This window comes from Castor canadensis, chromosome 13, assembly GCF_047511655.1.
Source record: "Castor canadensis chromosome 13, mCasCan1.hap1v2, whole genome shotgun sequence".
NCBI classification, from domain to species: domain Eukaryota; kingdom Metazoa; phylum Chordata; class Mammalia; order Rodentia; family Castoridae; genus Castor; species Castor canadensis.
In genome coordinates this window covers 57,425,672-57,447,769 of record NC_133398.1, presented here as the reverse complement: position 1 = coordinate 57,447,769, position 22,098 = coordinate 57,425,672, and the positions used below count along the sequence as shown (strand labels likewise).

At 35.4% G+C, this 22,098-nt stretch overlaps 1 protein-coding gene across 15 annotated transcripts in view; it reads right to left on the bottom strand.

Annotated features, from left to right (window-relative positions):
- The window catches only part of Nfib (nuclear factor I B), a 442,869-nt gene that overhangs the window by 92,488 nt on the left and 328,283 nt on the right, over positions 1-22,098 (bottom strand). For all 15 annotated transcript variants that reach the window (XM_074051836.1, XM_074051837.1, XM_074051840.1 and 12 more), the window contains one exon: positions 20,225-20,278. In XM_074051836.1, coding sequence (XP_073907937.1) covers positions 20,225-20,278 — 54 coding nt within the window. The remainder of the gene's footprint in view (positions 1-20,224; positions 20,279-22,098) is intronic.

Sequence of the window (22,098 nt, the reverse complement as noted above, 5' to 3'; positions counted from 1 at the left end):
AAACGTGTGTTCGCCATCTTGATTGCAATGACCATTTCATAGATGTGTGCCTGTGTCAAAACTTGTCAGGTTACTATGTTTCGATTATGTGTAAACAAAGCTACAAAATCCTTATTTTGAATGTCAAAATAGTTCAAACAATTTTCATTTACATAAATTCATATTCTTATTTTTGTCTACCAATACAGCATTTTCCCCTAAAATTAGGTGGTTTTTCAAAAGCATGGCTTTTATAATTGTACATTGCTTACTTTATATAACCATTTATTTGACTATCTTCTTATTGCTTGGCATTTTAGGTTATTTCCCATTTTTAAAAATATTATAAACAGCACTGCTAGTAACATCCTCATACACAAATCTGTGTCAGCAAGTCTCATGATTCCCTTAGACGGCAGTTCCCAGAAGGAGAATTACTGGGTCAAAGGGCATAAATTCTCTTGGCTGTTGGTAAAAACTGTTAAGTTACTTTCCTGAAGGTTTTTGCCTAGTTATACTCCCCAGTGTAGGCTACAGCACGTCCATCCCAAATTCATATTCACGGGATTTGTCTTTAACTGTGGCAAGTTGATAAAGGGAAGGTGTCAGTGCATTAAGGTTATAAATTTCATTTACTTAATTAAGATTAACTTGGATTATCTTCAGATACCTAAGCATTATTTCTTCATAAAGAACTTTCACAAATGGAACATTTTGAAAAAACACAACATTAAAAAAGCAAACATTAAAAATATGTGAACTAGGCAGTATATTAACAGGAATAATTTATTCCAAATATTAATGAGATTACTCCTAAAGATTCACATTTTGTGACAATTTGTTGATTTTTTTCTCATTTGGAAGTGATATTATATTCTTAGTTTTCTGTTTTAAAAAATTTCTCTGATGATAGTTTTCTTTTCTAGGACTGGGGTTTGAACTCAGGGTTTTACACTTGCAGCAGACACTCAACCACTTGAGCCACATCTCCAGTCCATTTTGGAGATAGGGTCCTGTGAACTATTTGCCCAGACTGAAGTCAAACCATGATCTTCCTGATCTCAGCCTCCCAAGCAGTTAGGATTGCATTGGTGAGCCAGCAACATCCAGTCTGATAATGTTTTATGAATATTATCAAATTCCTTTTTGGCATTAGAAGATACCCATTTTTTCTTAATCACCTACTATTATTATATATTACTGATTTCTTAGATTAAATTATCTTTGTTAAGTCATGGAAGATAGTTCTTTTAATTAACTGATAAACTGGTTTGCTCATATTTTCTTCTAAATTTCTAGATGTACTTGGAAAATTTTTGTAGGAATTATTGTATCTTATTTACCAACTTTTCATAAGAGGGTTACATGCATGCACCACAAAATGATTTGGGTAATAGTCCATTACTTCTTATGCTCGGAACAAAACATGGTTTCATTAAAATCATCTTCCCCATGTCTGTTTTGAGTTTTTCATGAATATTACACTATTACTGTTTTCTACTCTTATTTAAAATTATATGTAAAACATAACTATGTCTTAGCTTCTCAACTGTTTCAAAGTGCCCATGGTTTATGCTGAAAACTGTGACTAAGAAATAGAAATACCCATCATTAAAGATGATGATTCTTTGAAGAGAGATTGGATCTCAACCTATAGTCAATTTTCCTTTTTGATGCTTCTTCTTCTTCTTCTTCTTCTTCTTCTTCTTCTTCTTCTTCTTCTTCTTCTTCTTCTTTTTCTTCTTCTTTTGTGGTACTGGGAATTGAATCCAGGGCCTCAAGCTTTCTAAACAAGTGCTGGACTTGAGCTGTGTCCAAAGCCATTTTTTGTTTTGTTTTTGAGATAGGGTCTCTCTAACATCACCCAGGCTGTCTTTGAACTACTCATTCCTCCTGCTTCTATCTCCTAAGTAACTGGTATTACAGGTCATACCACCACATCAGTTCAAGATTAGCATTTTAATATTAATTTAGAATTAAGTTTATCCTTCAGTATGAAATACAAATCCCTGATGGTGAATGAAGTGACTTGGAGAAAGTCAAAAATTAAATATATCATTTATTATATATATACTCCACAAAAATCTTCATTTTCAAATTCATTAGGACAGATATGGCTATGTTTATTTTATGGTGTAACACAACTATATGTCTGCCTTTCATCTTGTCTATGGATGTGGAAGATATGCCTCCCTCCAAATGCACCAGAACACAGTACTTCAAAGGTAGCTCTGGATAAGACTTCCAAGACTCAGCTTTGCCACCGTCTATGAATCTCCAGGGCAGATTTTCCACACCTCACAGTTCCCTTCTCAAAACACAGGTGAAAATCATGGTAGTTCTGAGTCAATATAAAAAATGCATATTACTCTCAAATAACAGTACAGAGGTAGACATTTCATTTTAAGAGAGAAAGAAAATAGTCCAATTTAACACAGAGAACATAAAACACAATGACACAATGAATAGGAATGCATTCAAGGCAGCAAAACTAAGGAAATAATGTAAAAATAAGTAGTAAATATAAAGCAAAATAGAAGGAATAAAATCAAGTCTATCAATCATTATAATAAATATAAATGGACTAGATTCTCCCATAGAGTAGTAGATTAACTGAAGAAAATAAAAATCTACCAATTTTTTTTTTCAGGCTCACACCTGTAGTCCTAGCTACTCAGGAGGCAGAGAGCAGGAGAAACAAGGTTTGAAGTGATCCTATCTTGAAAAAAACCTTCAGAAGAAAGTGCTGTTAGAGTGGCTTAAAGTGTAGGCCATGAGTTCAAACCCCAATACCACAAAAAAAAAGAAAAGAAAATTGCAAGTAAATGAGAGGCATATCCAAACAAAAAGAAAGCAGTGTTAATTAGTACTGGTCAAGAGAGTTTAAAATGAATTACAATGAAGAGAATAAAAATCTTCATGAATGGGCACAATTAGTGAAGACTTTGACAGTAAACTGCACTTATGTGTGAGGTAAACCTTATACACATAAAACAGTATTGGGAAGAAGCACAGAAACCAAAAACTATCATAAGAAAATTGATAAAAATACAATCATCAATGGGAATCAGGAATCAAAGAGTTTTTAAAATACACCTCTTTTAGAAATGCAAATAACTATGAGACAAAGGCTAACTGAATCACACCAATATAAATTTTACATTATTAATATGTCCATTGAACTTTTTAAAAATTGATCACATCCTTGACTACAGAGACAGATTTAGCAAATCCTTAAAAGCAGGGACTTTTTAGGCCTTACTATTTCACCTTTGGCAAATAAAATTAGTAGCAAAAATAAAAAGTAAATGAATGCTCTGAACTACCTGGAAATTAAGAAGATAAACAATGAATCGAAGGGAAAACCAAAATAGAAAGACAATGAAAAACAAAAGACAAAAGAAAAGAAACTAATTGTTTACCACAAGATAAGAGAAAGAACAGCAAAACAACCCACAAAAAAGTTAAAAGATAGAATTAAAGATAAAAGCTGAAATTAGCAGATTAGAAGAGAAATATTTAAAATGATAAGTAAAACAAGCAAAATTCGCTGAAAAAAATCAGCAGAAGAGAAAAACATTTGCAAGGCTGATTAAGAAAACACAAGAGAAAGTAAAAACGTACGAGAATAGAAGAGACATAACCATAGAAACCAAATGCGCTAGGAGAATCAGAGGAGGATAACAACTTACCAACCACAGCTCTGAAAACTTAAATGGGCAATTACTTGGTAAAATAAAAGTAACCAAAATTGCAAAGAAGTGGAAAACCTGAAATAGACCAATTATCCTACAGCAGGGTTCCCAAGATTTGCTGGGCACTGGAACCACCTGAAGTTCTTGAGACTAATTTATGGTTGGCTTCCAACCCCAACTATTCTGATTTAATTCCTTTGGGGTGAGACCTGGATAAGAGGGCTTTTAAAAAGCTCTCCCAAGTGATTCAAATATGTGGCAAAGTTTGGAAACACTACGCTAGCAATGAAGCGAATGGCAGAGGCCAAAGCCCTGACATATCCTGGGCACTGCAGAGCTACAGAACAGGCTCCCCTTCCATCCCCAGGAGTCAGAGACTGCAGCTGAACAGATCTATAGTCCACTCGCACATACTTCAAAATTGTCTTCTGAGAACAGAAAAGGATGATTAAAGAACCACCTTTGGATACAGCATGAAATCCAGATGGGTACACAACTGGGTTTTATTTAACTCTTATCCATCTAATAATACTACTCATACAATCTCAGGTCTTAGAAAATGGTGACAACCTTCCTGAACAAGAAAGCTCTCCAGGCCATACCTAGTAGCAGACACCTGTAATCCCAGCTACTTGGGAAGCATAGGTAGGAGGACTGTGGTCTGAGGCCAACCCAGGCAAAAAAAAAAAAAGTGAGACCCTATATGAAAAAATAAAGCAAGAAAGGGCTGAGGGCATGGCTCATAGTGGTAGAGCAATTGCAAGGCCCTGAGATCAAACTCCAGTACTGACAAAAAAAAAAAAGAAAGACCGCTTTCAAGCTTTTCCAGCAAAACTTAAAACCTAAATTGTAACCTCCTTCATCAAAACAAAGCAACCAATCAGTAAAAGATCAAGCACACATATAAACACAACTTCAAGAATGAGCCTCAGATTGAATAGAGCAATGCTGCTGAAAGAACAATGCATTGCTCATCAAGGCTTTTCCCGTGAATGAGTGCAGTTCACTGTCAGGAAACCTCTCCTGTGGTGGAGGAAAAAAATCACACGACCACATCAAGATTCTGAACATGCACTTGACAACAAAAAGCTGGTTTACCTAACAAGAGATCTATGCACAAATAGTGATAAAAGCAGACAAAGCTCAACATCAAATTATTCTTAAAAAAAAAAAAAAAAAGCACAAGTCTACCATTCCTAATTCCCTACCTTCCCTAATCTCCTATTTTCTGTTCCTAAAAATATAATCTGGAAATAAGCCAGTTCTCAAAAGGCAAATACTGCATGATTTCACTTACATAAGATGTCTAGAGCAGTCAGACTGAGAAACAAAGTAGACCGGCAGAGAGCTCCTGAGAGGGGGCTCTGGGGAGTTGGTGCTTAATGGGTACAGAATTTCAGTTTTGCAAGATAAAAAATTTTTGGAGATTGGTTGCACAACAATATGAATATACTTAACACCACTGAATTGCACACTTAAAAAGGTGGCACATTTTATTTTATTTGTGTATTGCCACCACTTTAAAGAGCATAATCGGAATCTGTGACTATATTCAAGACCAATTCTACATTGGTATTGATGTCTATAATCTTATTTGTAGTAATTACTGAGGCATTACTTCAGCTTATTACTACTCCCATGATCAATCTATAGCTACACCTATATGAATATACTTATGTTATGCTTCCCTGTTCCTAAGGGGTTTTTTTTTGGGGGGGGGGGTCATTACTTTGTTCTGTTTCAATCCTAAATGTTGTTGATTTCTCTACAAAGACAACCTACATTAACATTGAATTTTCTAATCTCCTATCATTAACCTTTTGTTCTGATTTTAACCACTGATTTTTCCCTCAAGTTTTAGAAAAAATGTTGACTCCGTTCTCTGTATCAGAACTGATTACTTCTATAATATCAGTTCTGTTTCTTACTTCTTCAATGCAGATACTGACTGTTTGAAAAAAACTAGTTTTCTTGCTCACTTTACTCATCTCACATGGTACCATGTTCATTGGCTTTCTCTGAATTTTTCTTCTAGGTTGTCATTTTCTGGGACATGTTTTTCTGGGTCTTGATAAGGTGCCCTTCCTCTTGTTCTTCACCATTTTCTACCAAGGCCATATTGGTATGGGTATTTTCTGTCTACCCTGTCCAGATTTAGGGCTGGACCTCAAAAAAGTGTATTGCTTTCCCTTGGCTACATAAGCAAAGGATGTGGATGAAGATGAAATAATAGCAGTCACTATCATTTATTGGATGTTTATTATACGTCACATTTTTGTGCTAAGAACTTTAAATGCTACCTTAACTCAGCATTCAGATTTGCTTACTTTTTGTTACTAAATTTGAATACTTAAGCTCTTTAATTCTCCAATAGTACTGAACTTATAGATTTCTTTTTTGGTGGGACTGGGGTTTGGACTTAGGGGTTCATGCTTGCAAAGAAGGCACTCTACCACTTGACCCATATTTCCAGTCCATTTTGCTTTGGTTATTATTATTATTTGGGGGGGAGAGATGGGGTCTTGCAAACTATTTCTCTGGGCTAGTCTCAAACCTTGATCCTCCTGATCTCAGCCTCTCAAGTAGCTAAGATTACAGGCATGGGCTAGTGATGGCTGGCTACACTCAAAGATTTAAGAAGATTAAATAAAGTACATTAAAATGCTTACAATCAATAATTGATTATTAAAATAGAAGTCATGTACTAAATCACAGTCAAGTTGACAAGCACAGGTCCTAACAAATTCCCCATGACTGACTATCCTTTATCTATTGAGATACTTTTCTACACCCCAACATCTGGATAGGTAAGATTCTACCATGATAGTACAGGAAGCATCCAACCTTCTACAATGGATGGCTAGGCAGATAGGACCAAGTTCAAAAAGGACCTTGTCTAGATTGTAGCCTAGAGTGGAGAATATTTGGAGGATTTACATTAGGAAATAGGATCAGACTGCTGGAGGTGTTCCTATACTCCTCCTCCTCACCTTCCTCCCATCCTTCATTTCCTAACTCTGTTGTTCTCTGAATTCATGGCCTTTTAAATGGATAAGAAAGTCTGTATACCTAGAGGATGATAGTGGAGTAGTATCAAGCTTATCTTTCTGCACCTTATCAGAGAACTGACACTTATCTTTTCTGAGATAAAAGATGGAGAAAACACTGACTTTTCAATTCAGCCTAAATGCACTGGCTATGTGGTTATGAGATGAGGACTCTGAGATTCTAGTAAGGGGCTCTCCTTCAGTCCCAGGTCTAACATAGTTAGAAACACTTTTTTAACATTTTAATATTTTCATGGAAATTTTAATAAGAAGTTTCAAGAAGATGAATCTGAAGTTAAGCCAGAAATGTGAACTTTATATTGGACAGCTAAGGATAATTATTTTGCCAGATACCTAAAAAGACCTAATTTTTAGTCTCCCTACTTTTAATCAAAATTGTAGCAGGTCTTTTTTTAAAGACTTTGACAGGCTATTTCTAAAATTTACAAGAAAATACAAATGACTTTTAAAAATAACTTTAAAAACTTACTGCAAAGACATAGTGAAATTACAGTAATCAAAAAGACATTTTGATGTTGGCAAAAGACAAATAGGTCAAATATATGGACCAAAACTGAGCATGCATACATACACACACACACACACACACACACACACACATCACACACACACACACACATACACGCACAGAGAGAGAGAGAGAGAGAGAGAGAGAACTATTGATATTTGATAAAGATATCTGGGCAATTTGGCGAAGAATGAAAAGTCTTTTCAACAAATGGTGCAGAATAACTGGATATCTGGATTTTTTAAAAAAGAAGAATATCAACCCTTTCTTCTCACACTATGTGGTATATCCATGTAGTGAAATATTACACAGCAATGAAAAGGAATGAACTCTTGATACATGTAACCTCGTGGATAAATTTCAAGGTAATTATGGTGAACCGAAAAAGCCACCAAAAAATAAGTACATGCTGTGTGTTACCATTTATATAAAACTATAGCAATATAAACTAATTAACAGTGATAGAAAACAGACCAAAGACCATCTGAAAGTGGGGGTAGAGAAAGGGGTAGATTCTAAAGCAGTTGGAGGAAGCCTTTGAGATTAAGAGAAATGGCACCATTTTCATTGTGGTGCTAGTTTCATGGGTGTGTGTATATAATATTTATATATTATATATATCAGACATATATATGTCTGAACTCATCTGTCTGTCCACTCTGTATATGCAAATGATTGCACGCAATCATACCTCACTCAGTAACATAAAAAAATCTCCTTCAGCAAATAATCTATAATTTTTCAGAAAGTGCTAATATCTCAACATCATGAAAATAATCAGAAGTGAATAGAATCATTCAGTGTAATCCAGAAAAACTTCGAAGGCATTAACTGCTATCAGCCATTTATGTTGTGCACCTTCTAAAGATGTATATTACTATGTTGCTCATTCCTGTTCATGTGAACTCCACGATAACACTCTCCTATAGATTAATAACAAAAGCACACAAACAGCAAACCGGACTTCTCTCCAGCTCATCAGATTAGGAGAAATGAAACCCCACTCATCTCTGATCATCAATTATAGCAGTGCACTGTACTTCTCAATCAGCAACCTCCCCACAGATGTCACTAGCAGATTAAGCCACATAAAACTAGTAGTTCCTAATACTCTCCCACACAGTCCTGCTGGGGTGCAGTCTGCCTACACTGTGCTCTCCACAGACGCACCTGTGTTCTCTGGCCTACGTCAGGCTCTGGGATGGGGACTGGCTCATCTATTTCACAGACAGATGACTTGGTCTTTGATTGGTCTCAGCACCCATAGGTCTTGAACACTGCTAAGTATTGTCTCCAGCCAGGCATCAGATTAGGTTTATAAAAAGAAGAATACAATCCTCACCCTAAGGTGTTTAATATTCTCTAGGGGAAACAGACTTGTCAATAGGGATAGTGCCATTATTGTAAAACTGTCCTGCAAAGAGAGTCTGAAGGAACACAGAGGTCTCACTGACGAGGTAGCGAGGGGGTTCAGGCATTCTAGACAGAAACAAAGAGAGTCCAAGCACAAATAAGAGGCAAAGGCTAAACCCATGCACGGTCCATGGGTGCATGAATGAAATCAAGAAGGGTCATGTTATTTGCCACAGTGAGGAGTTAGGCATGGCCTAGAATTGGGACCTTGGATGCACATAAGGGCAGAAATGAAATAATCAGACCTGCACACTGTCAAGATTGCCATAGATCTGTGATGAGTGCATCAGAGGATTAAGACACTGGGCGCAGACACAGCTGCAGAGATCAGGGAATTATTACAACGACCTAGGTGACATAACTGAAGGGACACAGTGTAAATACTTTTTAATCATCATGCATTTCAACTCAATACCAATCACCTTCTGTTAAAAATACCTTCCTTCCCCATTTTAGTTATGAGCAACCCCATCAGTGGCCTGGGCCTCTGTGTTTATCCTTCTGCTCTTCTTTAGTCATGTTTTCTCTCAAAGTTTCATAGGGACTTTCCTCTTCCCTGTCAATATGTGGACGGTAACACAATTCACATAGGTTATTCCTGGATAGCAACTCAGACACATTCAGATAAAATAGCAGAGGGTTTGAGCCAGGTGCAGCTCATATCTAAAATCTCACATACTTGAGAGACAGAGATTGGGAGGATGACAGTTAGAGGCTGGCCTAGGCAAAAAGTTAGCAAGATTCCATCTTAATCAGTAAGTCAGGTGTGGTGGTGCATGCCTGTGATCCTACCTTTGCAGGAGGCTGTATGTAGGAGGACTGCAGTTGGAGGTTGGCCCCAGGCAAAAACAAGAGACCTGGCCTGAAAAATAACTAAAGCAATAAAGGACTGGGGGGTGTGGTCACCTGCCTAATGAGCTTGAGGCCTTGAGTTCAAACCCAAGTAATACCAAAAAAAAAAACAAACAAACAAACAAACAAAAAAACCCAACAATAGCGGAATACTTCATTGTGCCTCCCCCAAAATGATCATGTTATATTCCTGACTTATTTAGAAAATACTATTCTGCTGAGAAAGTATTTCAATTCAGACTATAACAACAGTCCAAAACACCAAATTTTAAAACAAAAAAAGTCTAATGCATTAAAAAAAAAGCTACAAAATAAACAAGGGAAAGAACATGTTACAACTTACCATGCACGGTTTTGTTTCCTGTCATTAATGAGTGAATTTGATTTATTTAAAAAGATCAAATCTGAAAGGCAACTGGTTTTCCTATCTTCCTCCTGAATACTGTAGGAACATATGTATGCTTAACATATAGAGTAAGGGGGGAGAGGAATATCACTAGTAAGGCCAAGCATTAAAAATATGCCAGCAAAAAGCAGGAGTTTGCCTTAGTTCTATTTTATGAAATAAATATGAAAAGGTAAAGGTCTCTGAAGAACAGCATGTAAGTCAAAAGACCCCAAAAGACTTGTAACAACTTCGAAAAACAAACCTAACAAATTCTTCTATGGTCAATGATGTGGATGTGATTAAGTTAAAAGTTAAAAGGAATCAAATTACCACGCAAAAGTACTTACTTAAATGATCTGATTTGGTGATTTTTTTTTATAGTTACAGAAAAAGAAAGAAGGCTGGCAGACTGGCTCAAGTGGTAGAGTGCCTGCCTAGCAAGCATGAGGCCCTGAGTTCAAATTCCAGCACCAGTAAAAATAAATAAATAAATATAGAGAGAGAAAATAGAAAGAAAAAATGAGACTTTAATAGATTTGCCTAATGTCTTTAAGTTGCATTCTTCAATCATATGAGGTAGAAAAATACTAAAACTCTGGCAGCTAGATATGTAACTTCATAATATTTTATTCAGCTGGCAATATTATTGTAGAATTGATCCATCTTTCCAAGTGCAATCCACTAAAATGCACATGGGAGTTGCCCTGGTGCCTCTGTGCTGGCCAATAAGCCCAAGCTTAACTTCTGCAAAGTTCAGAGATTTTCACTGTCTGGAGCAAGGCCACTGTACCTACCCATGATACAGAACAATTCTAGCTTTCCAGCTGTGAAGAGAAAAATGATTTGCATCTCTCATTTGTAGCTGTATGATGCAAAAGCAGACTTTGTAAACATAGAGAGGGAAAACACTTTAAATTGAGAGGAAATTTCAGATGCAGGCAGTTATAAAAGGAATACAGGATAGTCAGCTGAAAGAGCGATCACTAAAATACTCCCCAGAGAAGTAGGTCTGGGCACTCCTGGATTGTTTCTGAAACTTCGTGCAGTACAAATTAATTAAATGTCTGCATCAATACATTAAAATTTTATTTGAATCTATGGGACATTATTTCAGATATTATAAGACCTTAAGATGAAATTATAAGGTTAAGAAAAATTTGAATAATGAATGCCAGCCCATGAACTATCTACTCTTTTCTCTCACAATATTGTGTAAAGAGAGCATTTTCTACTATATTTAAATTACACTGTGATGAAGAACCAAGTGCACAACCTGTACAAATGTGCAGTCAACACTATGAGCAGTTGCTACCAAGCTCAAGCAAGTGTATTAATGAAATGGAGGAAGTCTTTCATCAGTGACCTGACCCTACTTCCTCAGGAACTCTGAGCCATTGGTCACTCAAGATTCACCTCCATTATCTTCTCACCCTCTGCCCACTGCCCTTCTTCCCAAAAGGGCATTCATTATACACACCCTCAAAGACTCAAGTATGACGCCCATACTGGTCTGCCAGGAGACCCAGACTTGGTCATGCTGTAGGGTCCAACACCAAGCTTCTCTTTATAGTAGTGAGGGCACTAAACATATAAGCCAAATATAGATAAGACATTCTCATTTTACCAATAGGCAATGAACCATAACAAACTGTATTATCATTGAGGTTGGGGAAGGTAGAGCAAGAAAAAAATAATTTTAACCTCATTTTCCAATAACTAATTGGGACCTTTTACAATTCACTTAACCTCTTTGCCCTGCTTTTATAAACAAAGTGAAGAAGTTGGGCAGCAATCTATATGTATCTGTTACTTCCTTGAATAATATTTCTAAGAGTATTTATTACAAAAAAAAAACTAGATTATTATTACAGTAAATGACTCATTAAAAATTACCTATTGGAAAAGACATGAGCAAACAAAGCTTTACAATATAAAGCAGTAAACATAAGGGGAGCAGAGATACCCAGCCCTGCTTGTGGAAGTTCAGTAAGAAGCATGGAATAGTTCAAATATAAATGACAAACAAGAGTTTGTAGTGTGTATATAGTAGTCATGGCAGAGGAGAGAGCATATTGCATATCACATGGCAGAAAGAGAAAGGAAGTTTGGTATTGGTGTTGAACAGCGTTTTAAAACCATGATGGATTTGTAAGTGGTGAGCCATCAGAGGCTTTTAAGAATGTCAGAATTGTGTTTCATGAATGATATTCATATATAGGCTGGCAGGGGAAGGGAAGTAGAGGAGGGGAGAGGAGGGAAGAGGAACTGTGAGGCAATTATAAGGGTTTTATGCAATGCAAGAAATAATTTACAGTTCAAATAAGAGTAATGCTGAGCAGCAGGGGAAGATTCAGAAAAGCTTTCAAAGTAGAGCATGTGGAAAATAAGTGAGAAAGAGGGTTCCCAAGAAAGAAACTATGAGCTGCCTTACCAAGAGGCTCTGGGTAGATTTTGGTGACTTTAAGATATCTTACACGGGGAAAAAAGTCTGATAGAAAAGAAAATGACTGGGTTTTAGAAATGATAAATTTGAGTTACCCATGAGATACTGTAACACGTACTTAAATTATTTTTGCTGGAAAGCACTGACTTCTTACTTGAGCCCACGAATTAACTAAAAACAGAAGAAAAACTTGTCATCTCTGCCTCCATTTTATATCTGTGTTCTTTCATCTGAGCTGTTGTTCTGTCTGCAGCCACTTTGCAGTCACCTTGGAATCCAGGAAGGACAGAACAGATTGACAACATCTTGCAAGGAGGGATGGAGAAAACTGTCCTGACAGAAGGGAATAGCAGTTTCTGCAGAACAGCCCATCCGCCAGGCAACAATGACTTGTTTATCCTGACTTGTTTATATGACAGCGGTATCAACTTCTCTGAAACCCCTCCCACAAAATGGACTGAGATAATGCTCCACCGGAACACATGTGATCAGGAGTGTTTAATCGTTATACAGAACTTCTGCCCCCAGCCCAGTTTGTCTATTTAAACCTAGAGTTATATCTATACCCTGAAAAATGGCAAAAGATGGGCTACACTGCTTACTTTACTTCTTCCCATGTCATGTCCTGGGCTTTGTAATTAAATCTCCTTTCTCTGCAACTTCACTTGTTTCTTTATTTGGTGAATAATGACAAGTGGCTAGAGATGTGAAGCCCCTAGAGTTTATGCTTGAGGCCTAAAACTCTGGTTTCAATACCTAGAGAAACATGTCATAAAAATATTTGGAAATACAGATCTAAAACATCAAGAGAAGAATGTGTTCCAAAGGTATACATTTGGGAAAAACAAAAAAAAATTAATGTACCTTAAAAATTATAGGAGCTAAACACACAAACAGGACTAAAGAGAAAAATCTGTTTAAGAAGAGAAAAGAAGTGACCTAAGAACTAAAAGAAAATGCCAATTTCTGGACTATCAGGAGAGGTACCATTTTCCAAAGCAAGATAAAAGTTTTAAAGAGAGTATGGTCAACTGCATCAACAAACACTCAAGAATATGGAAGCTAGAACAAAATGGAAAGGAGCCATTGGACACCACACATGAAAAGTCATGAATTTCGAGATCATTTCAGTGGAGACAGAAGTCCAATTGCAAAAGTCAAGAAGGAATTCTACTCACGTCATGAAGAAGAAGAGAGATGAGAAATTAGATGAAGGAGTTTGTCAGAAAGAGAGTAAGATAAATTGTTAGGGAGGAGTCAACAGGAAAAGAGATTTAAGAGGGGCCACATAGAGTAAAATAGAGACAAATGTTTCAAGGGAGATAGGAAAATTGGTGGCTCAAAGAGTAGAAACACCCTGGAGAGGCAACTGAGAAAAATATTTATACAATGTTAATGCAAGGGTCTAACAGATAAAGACTTGCCAGACAAAAAAGTAATGTACAAGGATATATTTGTACTCTTTCTCAAGTCAATGTTAAAAACTATGCAACAAAAAATCTTTCTGCCTTTCCTTGATGCCAAAGGCTTGCAACAAAATCTACTACCTGAAAACTACAATTCTGCTCCATCATGAACTTGAAAACATGTTTCTTTTGCCTTCCTTACCAAATCTCTAACATTATTCTGTTCTGTTCTGTTCCATTTCATTCCGTTCCAGTCTGGTCCAGTCCTGTTCAGTCTGGTCCTGTCCTGTCCTATCCTATCCACCTTTTCTTGCCATGTAATTTTCTTATGTCATCTTAGGTCTTTAAACAAGTGCAGTACAAAAAAATCAACACATTTTTATTGGAGTCCACAGCAAATGTTACTTCCTGCAGGAAATTTTCTTGACCAACCCACCTAGAGAAAAAGTAGTTTGAAAATTTTAATCAAACACCTTCAATTTATCAGGTGTGTTCTTTTATCTACTCCTCACAACTGGCATGGATATAATCAATTGTGTGTGCTGAGTTTCAGAGAACTTGGCTGACTTGCTTCTTCTCTTCATGGCGCTTACGATCATAAAGATGAAGCCTTGATTCTGGGAAAAATGCCATTCAAAAGTTCATGCTTTTTCCACTGCACCTTACTCCCTCTTTCTGCTGGAAATAGTATTTCACAACTTCCAACTCCCATGATACCTTAGTTGAGTACTAAGTAATATTTAATGTCCATTATATATATTGATATAATATTGCATTTCTTTATGGACAAAAAATAGATTGGGGAGAGCAAGGTTCATGTGTAATTCACTTTAAAGTATCTTCTACAACATCTAGCCTAATGCCATGCACATAACAGTGTTCAATAAATTTGCCTATGGTCAGCTCTTTCTGAGTTGTTCGTTGTTCTTGGTGTGGAATGGCATATATCCCCAACTTCCCAAGGGTTTATGGCTGCCTCTGCTCCTAATTTTGAGCCAGCTCATTGTCTGGAATGTAATATTTAATTGTGAACTCAACAGTCAGTGGGCAATTAATACTATTTGTTGCCTGATAGGGTAGGTGATTGAGGATAGGGAAAAATCTACTCTAAGGACCTTATGAGATATTTCTAAATTGTCTCTCTCTTTTTTCAAATTAAGTATTGTAAGTAAGCAGGCTAGTTCTACAGCAAAAGCTGGGCATAGTGCCAACTGCTATGTAGACCAATCTTTGAAGAGTGGGTTATATATAAGTACCCAGAATGTAGCCTATAAAAGTAAGCAGCTGGGGGCTATGCACCCTTCTGGTTTTTTAAGAGTAATTTGTGAACAAAACACTTCGCTCATCTTTTTCTTCTTTACTCTGAATTCTGTCTTAAATTTGAACATTTAAGAACTTTACTGAATGTGATGTCTCCAAACAAGTAAGAAGATAAAGAAGAAAAATGTTTCTGAAACAAAATCTGTTATGAAAAAAAATCCTTTGGTTTTTTGACTGGCATGGACCTCATTCTTAAATTACTTCAAAGCTTTACCTATGATGTCAGGTCTTAACTACTGTTAATCAACACTTTTGGTGTCTTTCTATTTGTACTTTTATGAATAGAAAGCCTGTTGATAGTCTATTACATACTGGCAAGTGCCAAGGGTTAAAATTACTTATGAGTATCATTAAAGAGTATTATTTTCCCATCAAAAAAAAAATCTTGATTCTGATAGATACAGTAAGTGAGGACATGAGAAGGAGTAGACATAAACTTATTAAGGAGTAAATGGGATATGATTTTTTTAAATTAGAGTAATTTTCCTCTTTGATTTTGAGCACCATATTCTAAGATAAAACATGCTTTTGAGTGCCTATGCAAATGTATCTATCTTTAAATGCAAATAGCAAAGAAAAATGTATTGTTATTGTTATTTTGGTAGCAACTACAGCATTAAGTTTGTCCCAAATAAGATTTAAAAGTATCATGTAAAAAATTAGGCAAGTATGGGTCCTAATGATCCCAACAGATGACAACTACTACTTCAGGTGCTCAGCTAGTTTTCTTAATAGTTATGAGTTGATTTTTATTAGTTTCTGTCTATTGGCTTCAATATAAGGTTGTGAAGAGATCAAACTCCTTTATGATTTAAAGAATTGATGCTCAAGACAAGCATATGGCTACAGTTGACAGATATTCTTTATTTAATTTGTTCAATTATTTACTTATATCTTTGATAAAAGATGACTTATTTGAGGTGTACCCAATATATGTCTTAAAGGTTCCCAGAAGTTTTTTCAAACTACATACAAATGTTAATCACACCATCAACCGCCCCCCAAAAAGCCCAACACTTCCTGAAAAAAAAAAAAAAAAAAAAACAGGAGAATATTAACCCAATGTAGACTGATGTCATTCTAGGTTTAAAAAGTTCTGGTTAATTAAACTTGAAATACATCAAAAATTCACATCAGAATCTAGGACCTGTTTATTTTTTTCATTTAAACGTGCACTGTGTGCTATTTTACACTAGAATGTTATTTGTAATCTACCCTATTGATTTGTAGAAATTTATATATCTTAAGTTCTAGTCTTTTTGCCGATCATACTGAAAATATCTTCGTTCAATCTCTGTTGTAATTTTGTTTAAAACATTTTAATGTGATAAAAGAAAGTTCACATTGGAAAATTTGCAAAAACATTCAACAGTTCTTTGTTGTATTACCAGCCAAGGGAGAGCTCCCCACAAAACTATAGCCTTCCTAAACTCCAAAATGAGACATCACCTTGGGAATGACATAAAGGCAAAAATTCGACTTCTAGATTGCCTTTCTTCCCTTGAATATTGCCCACTCCAGCATGAAGCAAATGATTTAGTTTGGGAAATTTAAAAGATCACAGCCCAAGAAATGCAAAGACACAAAATAATAAATCAAGTCAAAGCTAATTTCAAGAGATAACAATCTAATCACACACTTCCTCAAAGTAGCAATGGAGTTTTGAATTATTGGAAAAAAAATTGGTCCCAAGTCCCTAAATTAAAAGTTTGCCTTTGTGTTTGGTCCATGATAGTTGTTTACCATAGTTGAGAGTGAACGCCTGTATTTTTATTGCTTAGAACAGATTAACTTGATATTCAAAAAATAACTAAATATAAAGATATAATTATTGACTCCATCATAAGTAAGGCAAACATGCATCATTTTAAAAATGAAATAACCTAGTGTTTTTCATTTTTTAAATAACCAAATAGCCTAGTGCTTGTTCATTTTCTAAATGACCAAGATAACCATGCCATTGTGCATCATCTGACTTTTCCAGCACCTTAGGCTCTGAAAAGATTATGGAGCCCATCACTACCATGTAACAAAAAATGAAAACAATATATTAAGACGCAGTTTAAGGGAATACCATAAAGAATACTTAAATGCTTTTTATAAATAAGAAATACCAACAAATTGCTTAAATGTTTTAAAAATATCCAATAGTCCTCCTCCCAAAATGTATTGTTTTTGTTTACTTGTGTTTTGATACTAATATCAAATGAGTAGCACCAGTTAAGAACTAAAAGGTTATCTGTAGATGTCCACCTGAAGTTCTGAATCAGCAAGGAGCAGTCTCCAAGTCAGACAGCAAGGTCTGATGCCACAGAATAGCCAACAGGTAGGGAAGGAAGTGTATTTATGGGTAGACAGACACATGCATCTGCTCTTACAGAAGGATTGGATGGGAGTTCACCTTCCTGACAGCAGTTAGGAACAGATTTTAAAGAGCCTACATCTCCAGTGGACCTGGATTGTTGCCATCTCTTCCCACGCTGTTAGGAAATAAGCACAGAAGTGGATGGCAACAATTTCCATGGGCTGCACATCTCCCAGCAGAAAACTACCAGTGATAAGAAAGTGTGGGAAATTGAGGTGATCTTTTTCGGAAGTTTAGCTTCTCTATGTGATAATGACCCATGCAGCAGAATGATTTGATTGTTTCATTGCTTGTGGCATTAGACTAAATTTTCCAATAAATGGATTATGTCTTCTTGAGATAGTGACTTTCAACTTCAGAAATTTCACATTTCAGTCAAGGCCAGAATAAAGAGATGAAAACAGCCTCCTAAAACAAATTATACTCCAATATATTAAAGATGCTTATATTTTTGATAGCAGCCTCTAAAAGCAGGTAAAATTTATCTCAGTTGACTACAAAACCTTAATTAGTTCTGGATTTTTGCATTTAAAATTAAGAAATATTCCCTATTCCCAGTGACTTGATTTATTTCATAGTATTACAAAATAAAATTTACTTTCATCAAAAATTCCTTAGGAAGCTCTATGGTTAAATCTACAATATGGTGATACACAAAGCAGAAAATGATAGAACGCTTCTGAATGACTAAAGAAAATTCTAATTATATTCCATTTAATTTTGTCATATGCATTTTATTATATTCTAGTTCTAAAACCTAGTAATCACTGTTTATACAATACAATTTTCTGCTAATCATAAAAAGTACCTATAACAGCTCTGTTTTATGACATGGTGCTCAAAAACTATTTTTCCCAAGGAAATCTCAAAAGGGGAAAAATTTATGTGAACTACCTTGTTTCTGTTTGCCATACTCTATGAACACAGAAAAAGTAAGAGATGCTACATTGTACATAGCAAAAGAAAAATTTAACCAAGCTTCTTAACAAATATTTAAAAGTTTAATTCTTCTATTACATAACTATACAAAGATTATTTATTCAGCTCAAGTACAGAACATTTTTATATGAGCATAATTCCTTCTGTACATGTTCAGCAATGCACTTTAGCATTAACTAGTTTATTAATTTCAATCAAGTCATTCAAATGCAAAAAAAAATCCTTTGTTTAGTCTGACTTATAATACTTATCAACTCTTTTCCTACCAAAGGGTTTCTTTCCAACCATGTTTTATAAGATGAGTAAGGAGGCTTTTAAAAGATTTTTGGGTATAATTCACTTTTGGCTACACAGAGAAAATGTTAGCAAACTACAAAGAAGAAATCATTTAAATAAGAGACATTTTCACTTAGTGAAATTTTCTCAATTTCAGACCATTTCTGATGGAAATTTATTACACTCTAAATAAGTTTGTCTTTTTATAAAAATAAATAATTCTGATCAATCTATATAAAAAAACAAATTTAACTGGGAATTACACTCAAAATTTTTCAGAGGTTTTTACAGTTTACTTTCAATTTGTGAATAAGGAAAAGTCAACTTAATATACATTTTAAGAATGAATTTAATTAGTACTTTTTACCTTTGAAGTATAAACTACTTTTGCCAAACAACTTTTTTTACAATATAGAATGTTAGTATGTACACCGAGAAAGATAATTTTTCTAAAATAAAAATTTTTAAAAATGCAAGCTTTAGAAAGAAAAATAATTCTTTTTGTATTTCTACTTGCATAATTATTTGTTCTCTCTTCTTAACAACATTGTAAGGGAATCCTGCCCTAATATATTTTCATGCAGTTTAGAGGTTCTTCTGGTATTCAACTTAACATTAGCCAAACATTAATACATTGATAAACAAACAATTAAGGAGCTACAACTGAGACTATCTGAGGGACCTTGTATTTATGACTTTTTAGAAACTCTGGTTATTTTCAATGAAATGACAGGTGAAATTATTTGGGGAAGTGGATAACATCAGTTGCTGCCTTGGGACTTAAGTGTGTTTTGCTTTTGTCTTTGTTAGTCTATTTTTAGCACATTCTTTTAACAAAGTCACAGATACACTTAAAATTCTTACAATAATGAAAAAAGTCCTTCCTTGCACTAGTTTTATATTATTTTCTTATGAGAAAAATCACTGCTTCTAATCAAAAGCTAAACACTGTATGTTCAGATTTTGGAGTAACAAAACCATGAAGATAGTCAAAGTATAAAAGCCCATTTTCCGATCTGGAACAACTTCTGAAAATGAAGAGAGTATTTGGCATACCTTGTACTAAAGAAAAAGTCCTACTTTGGTCATTTCCTAATTTGGAGGATCCAACAAAAACCTTATGGAATAAAAATTCTTGCAAAAATCCTTTGATGAAAACATAAGTAACCACTACCATTCCTTTTAGAGTTGATAAATTATAGTAAGAGGACAGAATCATTTACTTTTTCTTGTGAGTTAAAAAAGGTTTTAAAAGAATTAAAAGATTTTTTGGTTTTTCAAACAGCAATGACTTTTAGTCCCTCAAAGGTACCCTACTGAAATGTATGCATATTCTCTCTTAAAGGAATACCTATGAAAATGAATACACTGCCAGTTAGGCGAATACGCACGATGGTAATACAGAAGTACTTGCCACTGCAGAGGGCCTAAACACAATCACATCTTGTCCCAGTCATACCTGCCTGCCAGAACAAAATAGGCAGCTGACCAATTATGGGGTGTTTATCTATACAGTGGTACCTTTGTTCTCCAACAATGTCAGATTGCAAACGTCCTGGAACACATATTTACCTGGAGGATTCTTGGCAGGGTCATTGTGGCTTGGACTTCCTGATTGTCCAGAATCTGTAAAGAAATCACAGAAAATGTTTTCTTTTTAATTTGTTTTGAAAGAATTTCACAATCCTCAGAAGGACGTTAAAAAAAAAATTTAAGATACAACAACGAGGTTGAGTGTTTAAATAAAGTATACTTTCCCAAGTCTTTTGATAGCAACATTTTATTCGTCAAACTAGATGAATGTCTATACATATTTCTCCGTCAAAAGGAACAAACAAGTATTGGTCTATAATATTCTTAGGATGGAGCAAGGCCTTTGTGAAACAAAAAGTCTGGCTACAAAGCCACTAAAGATAGTGTGAAGGTTAGGCAAATATCAAGGCCAGTTAATAGAAATATGAAATAAAGCAGATACCCTCCCTTAAAAAATGCAATCTGAGTATAATTAAACATGCTTTTAAAAACCTGAAAATATGGTTTTCAGGTTTATTCAAAGAATAAAATACACAGAAATGAGAGCTTGCTTTTCCAGGATTTCATGCACATGTACACACATCCACTCCAATAATCCTCCAACCTACTGGACCCTGGCCCAGATCTGTCTACATCCCATAATAGCAATCGATTTGCAAACACCAGGAAAAGCATAAATTACTAGGTAGAAATCCAACATGGCTTTGTGCAGAGCAAATTGTTGGATAAATTTAATTTCCATCTGTGATGGACAGACTTTTCAGATAAGGAGGAAGAGATCAATGTGGTATATCTGAATTTCCTATCCCACACTATTCCTCAACAATGCGAAGTAAAGAAACATGGAGGATATACAACTGTTGGTCTTTCCAGACTAATCTGACACTGCTGTGTTTTGCTCACTCCTCTTGCCTCCATATCCCCTTTGCATTTTCTGTGTAATTTGTTCCATACTATTATACAGTTACTTGCTTTGTAATCTTCCTTTCAGATTCTAGTACTTAAATTTTGTCTCCCCAACTAAATTGCATGCTGCTAAGTGGAGGCAGAGAGTCTATCTGCATCTTTTTTGTGTTCCTTCATGCGCCGTGAATGCACTAGGCTTGCAGTAAATGCCAGAGGAATGGATAGTTCAAACTGAGCAGCCTTTGAGGATTGCCTACAAAAGGCCATTGTTAATTTGATAGTGAATTTCAACAAAATATGATAGGCTGAGCACTAATGACAGCTCCATCATGGATCCTCTTATACTGACAAGTCTCTTCTCCTAAGCCTTGCCATTTACTTGAGCAAGTAATGGATTGACCCTTGGTTAAGCAGGAAAATCCTATGCCAGTTTTTCATGAGGGTTGTTCTGTTCTTCCAGGTAAGTGATTAACACACTGCAATTGCTGCTTCTACTATTAAATGCAAGAACATCCTGTTAGTTTCTTCCTATATAAAACTTGGTTATTTATTTCTGCCCTTTGCCTCATGCCTGCAAGCTTGGTTTTAATGGTGTGAGTAGAATTATATCCCTCCATTTCATTTCCTTAATGAGATGGAATTGTCTTTTTCTTTTTGCTTTAGAACAGACTTTGGGAAATCTTTGCGAACATATTTAGTGATTGCCACATTGTCCTCCAACTCAATCCCAATACACAAAAATGGAAGAAACTGGAAAAGACCACTCGTGTTGTCTGGACTCAGGCACACAGTCACAGAGAGCTGTGTGCAGAGCTAAAAATCTTTTCTCTCAGTTCCCATGAATTCTTCTATTACTCTGTCTGGCACTGAGGCAAGACTCAGTGACTTATAATTTAAGAGAGCAATCTTTCTTTCCAAATTCCTATCAGTGAGGATACAATATTGGCCACTTTTCAGGCCCCAAGTATGACAGTTACATGAAAATGATATTTGTTACAGCTTCTACT